This window comes from Rhinolophus ferrumequinum, chromosome 8 (assembly GCF_004115265.2).
Source record: "Rhinolophus ferrumequinum isolate MPI-CBG mRhiFer1 chromosome 8, mRhiFer1_v1.p, whole genome shotgun sequence".
Lineage (NCBI taxonomy): Eukaryota > Metazoa > Chordata > Mammalia > Chiroptera > Rhinolophidae > Rhinolophus > Rhinolophus ferrumequinum.
In genome coordinates this window covers 7684135-7696331 of record NC_046291.1, presented here as the reverse complement: position 1 = coordinate 7696331, position 12197 = coordinate 7684135, and the positions used below count along the sequence as shown (strand labels likewise).

At 39.1% G+C, this 12197-nt stretch overlaps 1 protein-coding gene across 1 annotated transcript in view; it reads left to right on the top strand.

Moving 5' to 3' along the window:
• The first annotated feature begins 2893 nt into the window (after positions 1-2893).
• Positions 2894-12197, top strand: part of SP100 (SP100 nuclear antigen) — a 107317-nt gene continuing 98013 nt past the window's right edge. Inside the window, exon 1 of the mRNA XM_033111888.1 lies at positions 2894-3020. Coding sequence (XP_032967779.1) covers positions 2989-3020 — 32 coding nt within the window. The 5' untranslated portion in view covers positions 2894-2988. The remainder of the gene's footprint in view (positions 3021-12197) is intronic.

Genomic DNA, 12197 nt, shown 5'->3' with positions numbered 1-12197 from the left:
ACAGAATCAGGTAAACGTAATACTACCTAAGGAAACTATTAAATGCTAATAACTGCTCCTAAAGAAATAGAGATCTATTAACTGTCTGAAAAGAAAAATTCGAGATAATTCTCTTAGAGAAGTTAAATGAACTACACAAACATACAGACAACTAAATTAAATGAGAAAAACTAAGAATGAACAAAATCAGAATTCATCAAATAAAAAAAAAAAACTATCAGAAAGACAAACAGCTATCCTAGACCTGAAGAATACAATGACTGAAGTGAAAAGTTCAATGGAGAGCTTCAACAGAAGACTCAATCAAGCAGAAGAAAAAAATTGGTGAAGTAGAAGACAGGTTATTTGAAATTATCCAGTCAGAGATGCAAAAGAAGAATGAAAAAGAGTGAAGAATGCCTACAGGACTTAGGAGACAACATCATGACAGGCATATCTGCATTATGGGACTCCTAGAAGGAGAAAAGAAAAAGAAAGGGATAGAAAGTCTATTTAAAGCAATAATGATAGAAAACTACCAAATTTGGGGATGGAAATGAACATCTGTATTCTTAGAGCCCAAAGGACCCAATAGGTTGAAACTGAAAAGGGCTACAGAAACAATTTAATTTATAATTAAATTGTCAAAAGTCAAAGACAAACAGAATTTTGACAGAAAAAAGAAAAAAAGTAACTTGTCGCATACAAGGGAGTTCCCATAACACTATCAGTGAATTACTTAACAGACACTTTACAGGTCAAGAGAGAGGGATGATATATTCAAACTGTTGAAAAAACTGTCAACCAACATTAGTACTCAAGAAAGCTATCCCATAGAATTAAAGGAGAAATAGACTTTTCTAAACAAATGAAGCTGAACTGCCTTATAAGAAATGCTACAGGTTGTTCTTCAAGATAAAATAAAATGATGCAAATTAATATTGTAAAAACATAACCTGAACCTTCAGTTATATATATTTGGGTGCACTTTCTTCTTAGTTAATTGCACAGGGAATTTAGAGCAGGAAGAAAGCAGAGGGACGGCTATGGCCCAAATTCCTTGGAAACAGATGGCTGTATAAATAAGTCCTTGAAACAAAAACAAGATTCCACAACAATAACTCAATCTCCTCCTTTAGCAAAGAAAAAAATATTCTTAGGTTTCTGGGGGGTTTTTTGGCAACAACTTATATGTCTAATCATTATAGATAGTTAAGTATTAACTCTAGCTGAAATTTTATAGTAACCCATGTCTTTTCCCTAGGCATACTATTTGCTCTGTTATTTTGTTTATGAAACAAGCCCACTCTAAGCTGGTGTGTGTTTATGCTCCCGTGAGCACAGAAGAACAAAGTGTGCATAGTTCTGTTTGCGTGTCTCCTAACAAAGATGTGCCTCTGATGCCCTGCGCATAGCATCGCTTCCCGCTTAGCTGGGCAGGCGGCTTGGGAACACTGGAACCACCGGGGTCTATTGAAGCAGGGCTGGGCCTGGAAGTGGCCAGAGCTAGTCTGCTCCTTATGAGTGAGGACGGAGAATTCTGCTTCTGATCTACAGGAGTGAGCTCCTAACAAACTGGCCTCCTGCAGAAAACATCTAGAAACTCTGGACAATATTCAGAGAACAGCTTCCTGAGACTTTTGGAAAGTGACCAAAGGCAGGGCGACTCTGGAGAGAAATCAAAACTCAGAGGCAGCCAGAGTGCAATGTTTCCTGTTTACTATCGCCTGGCTGTGAGAGCAGCCACAGGCTTACATGGGGTGGCCCAATCTTTGGTAAAAAATCTGCTGTCTTCCTAGTCAGCAGAGGCAGGCAAGAAGCCAGGGCAGCCAGGTATTCTAGAAAGCATGAAGGCAAATCCCAGGAAGAAGAAAGTCACAACAAGAAAGCCCAAACTCTGGGTATAAACCCTCCCCAAGTCTTCTGACCTGACTTCTAAAATGACAAGTAAAAAGGTGAGACAGATGGGGATCAAAATACCAGCTTTATTTCCTTATAAAGCTAGATCGGAGATAAGGCTTACATGTATGGTCAGAAAGGATCCCTAAATATGAACCCCAGAATAGGGCTTCACCACAAGGCCTCAGGCTGTTCCACCCACCGCACACCCCCACACCCCACAGGCCGCTGTCCCTGTGCACTTGAGCTTGGAGAAGCACAGAGCCCTGGCCTCTGCAGGCAGGATGAGCCTAGGAGGCCCACAAGCAGCAGACTCACCTTTCTTATAACTGCCAATCCTAGAGTCTCCCCAGAAAGAACGGAGGGCAGGAGTCCCGCTGATGGATGCGCCACCTCCTAGAAAGAGACATTATGAGGACCTGAGGGTTTCCACTGAGGTCCCAGGTGCCCGCTCCCTCTCCATTTCTGCATCCACAGAGGTGCTGAGGGTTTCCATCCTCTGTCCCAGTGGCCAGCGTTGCTGCTGTCATTAAATGCTCAGGTCTGGGACTCTACTGCCTCATCTCAGGGACAAACCTCTGTCCCCGCAGGGTCTCCCAGGTTGGAGACTCGGCCCCACTACTGAGGTCTGAACGAGGCTGCTCCTGGTGAAGCTTAGGACGCTGGTCGCTTTGGTGTGTCCTCCACCAAGTGTCCCTCCTCACTCGCTGCCTCTCCTGCTTCCCAGGTTTCCAGGCCCAGTAGCCCAGGCTGCTTCCCTGTTTGTGGTGTCTGCACAAAAAGGGGGCTCCTAGGAGCTGGACCTGCTCCTCCTCTGGGGTCCTCCTCCTCCGGCTTCCAGGCTCTGACTGTCACTCTTAGTCCTCCATTCCTGCTGTCACATCTCATGATGGCTGAGAACCACCAAGGGGCTGCAGGAGGAGGGAGATACGTCTGACATCCCACGGAAATTTACTTTTACTTCTCTTTTCCTCATTTGGGTGGAGCCATTTCTGAGTTAGACGGTTCAGACTTCCTGCTCAGGACTCGGGCCACGCTGGACCCAGGCAGGGGAGACCGGAGGGATCAGAGGCCCAGGCTCCAGGCCTGGGCAGGGCCCAGGGCGGGAAGATGGCCAGTGGGGGCAGCGACCGCAGCATCAGGTCAGTCCATCTCCCCTCCTTTAACTTTCTCTCTGGCCACGTTTCTCCTTTAGGGGCTGTTATTAGACACTCATGTGAACCTTAACCTTAGATGAGAACACTCACTGCAGTGTAATGAAATGCAGGAGTATGTAATGAGAAATCCGGTTTTTAAACTGTAGCAGGACAGCTGCTCGTGTGAGTCCAGCTTTCCACACCCACTTGACTCTTGTTTTACAACTACTGGTCAGCTGACAGGATCGTATAGAGTCTGCTGTCCAGTCTGATGCTTTGAGGCTTTTGAGGCAGCGATTGTTATTTTCTTGTGACCTCTGAACCTTCTCATTTCCTCAAGCCTCCTGCACCTTCACCTAGGTTGTTTCAAAGAAGATACTTTAGAAAATGTGAAATTCAGGGTAAACACATGAGTTGTTTGCAAACACTGAGTGCTGTGATCTTGTACATGACCTGGGGATGGGTCAGCTCCGGGCCTAGTCCCATCTCTGGCCCTGGGTCTGGATTCTTTCTCCAGTGATATTGATCAAAGGGAGTAAACGGAAGAGAAATGACCAAGACATGAAAGACTAGTGCACGCTGTTTTTATTTTTATTTATTTTTAATTAATTAATTTTTTTAAATTAAAGTTTATTGGGGTGACAATTGTTAGTAAACTTACATAGATTTCAGGTGTACAATTCTGTAATACATTATCTATATCTCACATTATGTGTTCACCACCCAGAATCAGTTCTCTTTCCATCACCATATATTTGGCCCTGTTTACCCTCTTCTAGAACCCCCCAACCCCCTTACCCTCTGGTAACTCTAAACTATTGTCTATGTCTATGAGTTTTTGTTCCTTCATTTGTTTGTCTTGTTCTTTTGTTGTTTTCAGTTTTATATACCACATATCAGTGAAATCATATGGTTCTCTACTTTTTCTGTCTGACTTATATCACTCAACATAATAATCTCAAGATCCATCGATGTGGTCACAAATGGTACTATTTCATCTTTTCTTATGGCAGAATAGTATTCCATTGTGTATATATACCATGACTTCTTTATGCAATCATCTGTCGAAGGACACTTTGGTTGTTTCAATGTCTTGGCCACCGTAAATAAAGCTGCAATGAACATTGGAGCAGACTTTTAAATAAATGTTTTCAGATTTTTTTCAGACTTTTCAGATTTTTTTTCAGATTTTCAGATTTCAAATTTTTTTCAGATTTTCAGATCTTCAGATTTTCAGATTTTTTTTTCAGATTTTTTTTCAGATTTTCAGATTTCAGATTTTTCAGATTTTTTTCAGATTTTCAGATTTTTTTCAGATTTTCAGATTTCAATTTTTTTCAGATTTTTTTCAGATTTTCAGATCTTCAGATTTTTTTTCAGATTTTTTTTCAGATTTTTTCTGATTTTCAGATTTTTCAGATTTTCAGATTTTTTTCAGATTTTCAGATTTCAGATTTTTCAGATTTTTTTCAGATTTTCAGATTTTCAGATTTCAAATTTTTTTCAGATTTTTTTCAGATTTTCAGATCTTCAGATTTTTTTTTCAGATTTTTTTTCAGATTTTTTCTGATTTTCAGATTTTTCAGATTTTCAGATTTTTTTCAGATTTTCAGATTTCAGATTTTTCAGATTTTTTTCAGATTTTCAGATTTTTTTCAGATTTTCAGATTTCAATTTTTTTCAGATTTTTTTCAGATTTTTTCAGATTTTCAGATCTTCAGATTTTCATATTTTTTTCAGATTTTTTTTCAGATTTTCAGATTTCAAATTTTTTTCAGATTTTTTTCAGATTTTCAGATATTCAGATTTTCAGATTTTTTTTTCAGATTTTTTCTGATTTTCAGATTTTTCAGATTTTCAGATTTTTTTTCAGATTTTCAGATTTCAGATTTTTCAGATTTTTTTCAGATTTTCAGATTTTTTTTTCAGATTTTTAGATTTTTTTCAGATTTTCAGATTTTTTTCAGATTTTCAGATTTCAAATTTTTTTCAGATTTTTTTCAGATTTTTTTCAGATTTTCAGATCTTCAGATTTTCAGATTTTTTTTTCAGATTTTTCTTTCAGATTTTCAGATTTCACATTTTTTTCAGATTTTTTTCAGATTTTTTTCAGATTTTCAGATCTTCAGATTTTCAGATTTTTTTCAGATTTTTTTTTCAGATTTTTTTCTGATTTTCAGATTTTTTTCAGATTTTCAGATTTTTTTTCAGATTTTCAGATTTCAGATTTTTCAGATTTTTTTCAGATTTTCAGATTTTTTTCAGATTTTCAGATTTCAGATTTTTCAGAATTTTTTTTCAGATTTTTTTCAGATTTGTTGGGTAGACACCCAGGAGAAGGATTGCTGGGTCATATGGTAATTCTATTCTTAATTTTTTGAGGAACATCCACACTGCCTTCCATAGCGGCTTCACCAGTCTGCATTCCCACCAACAGTGTATGAGGGTTCCTTTTTCTCCACAGCCTCTGCAACACTTGTTATTATCTGTCTTGTTGATGATAGCCATTCTGACTGGTGTGAGGTGATATCTCTGATGATTAGTGATGTTGAGCATTTTTTTCATATGTCTATTTGCCATTTGTATGTCCTCTTTGGAGAAATGTCTCTTCAGGTTGTCTGCCCATTTTTCAATTGAGTTGTTTGTTTTTGTTGTTGTTGAGTTGTATGAGTTCCTTGTATATTTTGGATATTAGCCCCTTATCGGAGGCGTTGTTAGCAAAAATCTTCTCCCATTCGGTTGGTTCCCTCTTTATTTTATGGATGGTTTCTTTTGCTGTGCAGAAGCCTTTTTTTTTTTTTTAAGTTTATTGGGGTGACAATTGTTAGTAAAATTACATAGATTTCAGGTGTACAATTCTGTATTACATCATCTATAAATCCCATTGTGTGTTCACCACTCGGAGTCAGTTCTCCTTCCATCACCATATGTTTGATCCCCCTTACCCTCATCTCCCACCCCCTACCCCCCTTACCCTCTGGTAACCACTAAACTATTGTCTGTGTCTATGAGTTCTGTTTCTCATTTGTTTATCTTGTTCTTTTGTTGTTTTTGGCTTATATACCACATATCAGTGAAATCATATGGTCTCTGCTTTTTCTGTCTGACTTATTTCACTTAGCATTATAACCTCAAGATCCATTCATGTTGTCACAAATGTTCCTATATCATCTTTTCTTACCGCCGAATAATATTCCATTGTGTATATATACCACAACTTCTTTATCCATTCATCTATCGAAGGACATTTTGGTTGTTTCCACATCTTGGCCACTGTAAACAAAGCTGCAATGAACATTGGAGCACACGTGTCTTTATGTGAAGATGTTTTCAGATTTTTTGGGTAGATACCCAGGAGAGGGATTGCTGGGTCATATGGTAATTCTATTCGTAATGTTTTGAGGAACCTCCACACTGCCTTCCATAACGGCCTGCACCAGTCTGCATTCCCACCAACAGTGTATGAGGGTTCCTTTTTCTCCACAGCCTCTCCAACACTTGTTACTATTTGTCTTGTTGATGATAGCCATTCTGACTGGAGTGAGGTGATATCTCATTGTGGTTTTTATTTGCATTTCTCTGATGATTAGTGATGTTGAGCATTTTTTCATATGTCTATTTGCCATTTGTATGTCCTCTTTGGAGAAATGTCTCTTCAGGTCCTCTGCCCATTTATCAATTGGGTTGTTTGTTTTTTTTGTTGTTGAGTTTCATTTTTTGTTGAGATTTTTTGTTGAGTTTGTTCATGTTTTGTTGTTGAGTTCCTTGTATATTTTGGATATTAGCCCCTTTTCGGAGGCACTGTTTGCAAAAATCTTCTCCCATTCAGTTGGCAATCCCTCTCCTGAGTATCTACCAAAAAATCTGAAAACATCTACACATAAAGACACGTGTGCTCCAATGTTCATTGCAGCTTTGTTTACGGTGGCTAAGACATGGAAACAACCAAAATGCCCTTCAATAGATGAATGGATAAAGAAGTTGTGGTATATGTACGCAATGGAATATTATTCAGCGGTAAGAAAAGATGATATAGGAACATTTGTGACAACATGGATTGATCTGGAGAGTATAATGCTAAGCGAAATAAGTCAGACAGAAAAAGAACTATATGATTTCACTGATATGTGGTATGTAAGCCAAAAACAACAAAAGAACAAGACAAACAAATGAGAAACAAGAACTCATAGACACAGACAATAGTTTAGTGGTTACCAGAGGGTAAGGGGGGCGGGGGGGTGGGAGATGAGGGTAAGGGGGATCAAATATATGGTGATGGAAGGAGAACTGACTCCGAGTGGTGAACACACAATGGGATTTATAGATGATGTAATACAGAATTGTACACCTGAAATCTATGTAATTTTATTAACAATTGTCACCCCAATAAATTAAAAAAGAAAAAAAAAAGAAAAGGTATCTGAGTAAGTTTCAAGTTTTTTAAATGGAATCCAAATATCACCAGATGGGGCTTGGGTGGGGGGAGGGGCGATTCCCAAGTTACGTCTCAGAAGTTCACCAGAAATGTGGTGATAAAGTCCATGACTGACTGACAGGCCTGTAATATATTCAATAGTGCAATCAATGTCAAAAGAGCAGGCATCTGGTGATGATGAAAGTAGTAATCTGGGAGAGGAAGCTGAACATATATGAAGAAAATATAGATACAGACAAAGATTGCAATTATAAAAAAAAAGAAAAGATCAAGACAAGATTAAGAGAAATAGACTAGAAACAAAGAGCAAAAAAAACAGAAAGTGAAGTGATAATAGAAAGAGGATTATTTCAATAATAAAACTAGATCCAGACATAGAAGCATAGAAAAATAGATGGGAATGAGATGCATACAAGGAATAATGAACAGAGAGGAATTGGAGGAGGCACAAAGAGAACTACGTAGACAAAGGGTTAAGAGATGAGAGAAAAATGGTAGAGAAGAGGTGGCAGTGCAAAAGTCAAAGAGGAGAGAGATAGAGAAATTGTGGGATCCGAGATGATTATGAGACCAAAGCAATGTTGGTGCAAGGGGTGGTTCACACTAGCACTGAGTTTTCAGGGTAAGGTGTTCCCAGGTATCAAAATGGCCCCTATAATTCGCCCAAATTACAAGAGACCTCACCAGGCATTTCATCCACTCTTATGGCTTCAATCACCTACCACAACCTACGTCTCCAGCCCACCCCTTCTCCTAAGCTTCTAAACTCATTCATCCAATTGGCAGAAAGACCTCTGACCAACGTCCTGAAGACCTTGGCCTTCTCCACTTCAGTGTCTTTCAATGTTTTGAAACACAATCTTCCAAAACCGAGCACATCATCTTTTCCCCCTAAAGCCAGCATCTGCTCCTCCAATGTTCTCTATTTCTAAAACACACTATTAACGTACCCATTCTTTCAAGTTCAAATTCTCAGAGTCATCAAGGACTCTCCTTAATCAGTACACCCCTCTGTAACCTAACTCTATCAATTCTTCCTTTTAAATGTCTCTAACCTGTCCATACACCTCCATCCCCAATGCTGTCACTTAATCCATATCCATGTCACTTCTCACTGGAACTAGAGCTACAAGCTCCTGTTTGTTCTCCTGCTTCTAATCCTGTCCTCATCAAACATATTCTGTGATTTAGATAAATTGATCTTTCAAAAATGCAAATATGTCCATGCTGCTACCCTACATAAAATCCAATGTCCTTTAATTTCCTTTAGGATTGAGTCAATTCTCCTCCCTGTGACCCCCAAAGCGACTGACCTCAAGGTCCCTGCCTTTTGCTCCTTTTTCATCGGTTGCCACCCACTTTCCTACTCCATTCTCAGACATACTAAACCCCTTTTGGTTCCTTACATTTGCTGAATCTAGACCTCTGCACATGCTTCTCCATTCATTCAGGGCTATTGTCTTGCCCCTTCCTCCCTAATCTGGCTACCTCCTGCTTCCATGGTACATCTTCTAGAAGAGGTCTCTCATCTCAAACTTAGGGTGGTTCTTCCTGCCTTATGCTCCCCTAGAGTATCCTGTACAGTGTGTGTCCTAACACTCTTCAGCTTTCAATGTGCTCACTTCTTTATGTATCAATTTCATGGTTCCTGTTAAGACTGACGAGCTTCAGTAGGCTTATGTCCTGCGTCATTGCTGGTGTCCATTCAGCATCTGGCACATGAGAGAAGCTTAGCAAACTTGTTGAGTCGATGGAAAGACTTGTTCACTTTCTGTTTTTCAACATTTGGAAATATGTCTGGCAAAATTTAGCTTATTAGAGTAATTATGTGGAATGTCTAGAAAAATTATTTTAATGATTAAATTATGTATACATATGTGTAGACATAAATGTAACAATATTTCTGGAAAACAACAACATCACATAAAGTAAATACAAATGTTTGTAAAAAATGTCACTAAGGAATGGATGGGAGAAGCATATAAAGAAAAAATTAAAAAAAAAACACAGAGATACAGAATTGGGGCAGAGAAACGATAAGAGAAAAAAACAGATTGGAAGGAAGGGACAGGGACAATGAGGAGCAGTAATAGATAGAGATTTCAGAGGTAAAGCCATCCTTTGATGTAGGAGTGAGGGAAAGGAGGATGGTTGGAGGGCAGGGGGACGGAAATAAAATTTTTTTACAAATCATAATGTAGGAGCAGATGTCTGAGGACTTGGAAATGAGAAGTGTTCCTGTGTCATGTGTTTTTCAAAAGGTGTGCCAAGAGGCAAAGAAGCAAGGACAGAAAGTAGCCAAGCATCTGATATGATGGGTAAGGCCACCCAGGGTTTCTGGGTGGAGGTGGTTCAGCAGATACCACAGACCCTGGGCATGTCAGTGATGTGTGATCAGGGTTTAAGGACATCAGACGGCTCAGCAGCAGGGAGTGGCTCAGTTATGAAGGTGAGAGTCACAGGCCCCGGGCTGCAGGATGTCAAGAGTCTGAAATCAGAGCTCCTGTTTCCTGCTACACTGGAGTCTGAGCACAGTTCAACCAGGAAGGAGTCTAGTCTCTGTCAGAATCCCATTCTCTACATTTGTTTGATCTGACCCTTTGGGGAACAGCAGGGAGGCCAGAGATCACGATTACAGTCGTGTTTAACAGAATGTTGGTTGTACATGGAAGATGTAGTAGAAATACACTCCTAAAATGGAAGTATCTAGATTACTACATCACTGTATTGAAAATAAAGACTTCTTTTGATACAGTGATTTCCATCCCTGTCACACCCAATATTCTATGGAACCCAAGAAAGCCAAGTATACTGTTGCTTCTAGATAATAGTGTCATTTTGTCACAATCTTAGTGAGGCCTGGATAAACAACTGATTCTGCCACAAAATTGTTAAGAGTGAAAATGTCAATTCAATGATTCTAACCCAGCACATATTTTTGATGGATGTCCTCCAACATCTCACGGCTTATATAGTGATTTCATACAAACTTTCACACACACACTTCCTCATAAAAATCTTAAGACCTTAAGACCTAACAAGGATACAATACCTGTTCCTATCTTTAATTAATCCAAAATACAAAGGTATTTAAGAGTATTTTTTTCAAAGTGCTATTGAGAAAAAAAGAAGATGCAGGGCACACCCTGGAGTCTTACTTCTCAATACAATAGGATTTCAGTTCCTTTAGAAGGAAGAGAGAAACAGTAAGTCGAGCATCTTTATTAAACCCAAGCCATCCTAAGATTTGTAACTTTTATTTTCATTTCTGTTTTCTCCCCACCACCTGTTTTTTCCTAGATACTATGAATCTTGGAAATAACTCTACTTTACAAAAAGCCAAGAGGAATAGAAGAATGATTTTACTTGCTTTTGATATTAGAAATGAGTTTTCTCATGCTGGAGTTTCATCATTATTATTATTTACAATATTGTGGTAGGCAGAATGATGCCTCCCAATGATGTCCATGTACTAATCCCTGGAACCTATAATCTGTTCTCTTACGTGGGAAAAAGACTTTACTGATATAATTAAACAAGGGAGATTGTCCTGGATTACCTGGATGGGCCCAATATACTCCCATAGGCCTTAATGTGGAGAACCTTCTTGTCCGTAGAGAGAGGGAGAAGTGACTATGGAAGAATGGTCAGAGAGATGCAATATTGCTAGCTTTGAAGAAGTAAGAAGGGACTAGGGAATGTGGGTGGCCTGAAAAATCAGGAAAATCAAGGAAACAGATCGTCTCCTATGATCTTCAGAAAGGAGTGAAGATCTACTAAAAACTTGGTTTTAGCCCAGTAAAGCCAGGTCAGAATTCTAACTTTCATTGTGAGATAATAAACTTATGTTGTTTTAAGCCACTATTTGTAGTAAATTGTGATGGCAGCAATATAGGACTACTACAGACTTTGGTTCTTAGAAGTGGGTTATGGCTCTAACGCATTCCTAAAAATGTGGCAGTGGCTTTGGGCCGTGGGTAGAGGCTTGAAGAATCGTAAGTAGAATGATAGAAAAAGCCTAGATTGCCTTGAGCAGTCCTGCTAGGAGGACGCAGAAGCAGGTGAAGCACATGGGGAAGAAAGCCTGTAGCGTCTCAGAGAATCCTAAATCATCCTGAACAGCACAAATATGTAGAAATGTGGAGGTTAAAGGTTTGCCTGGTGAGGCCTCAGAAGGAAATAAGGAACGTGTTTTTGGAAACTGGAGGAAGAGGATCCTTATTACACAGTGACAGAAAGCTTAGCAAAATTCTGTCCTGCAGATATGTGGGAAGCAGTGCTTTCTGGATGTACACTAAGGAGATTTCTAAGCAAAGTGATGAAGGTGCAGCTGGTTTCTTTTTTCTGCTTACAGTAAAACGTGAGAGGAAAGAGTGAAATTGAGGAAAGAACTACTAAACAAAAAAGAACTGGAACTCAGTGATCTGGATTATTCTTAGCTTGTTGTGGTTGCACAAGAGGCTAAAATCATGAGATTCACTGTCAGGAAAGTGTGCTCTGTGGAATGACCAGTAGTGTGGCTGTACAACTTCTTGCTACTGCCTTGGAAGTAGCAAAAGATCAGAGTATTAGGTCACACAAAGAATCTTTGATGAGATTAAGTATGTGACTCATAGATCCCCTCAGCCGTCTCAGCAGAAGCCAAAAGTAAATATATGATTATATAGGAAAGATCTGTGGAAGAGCTTCTTATCTAATAGAGCAAACCCCCGTGACATACTTGGGAGATCTATAAGGTTCTTGAGAAT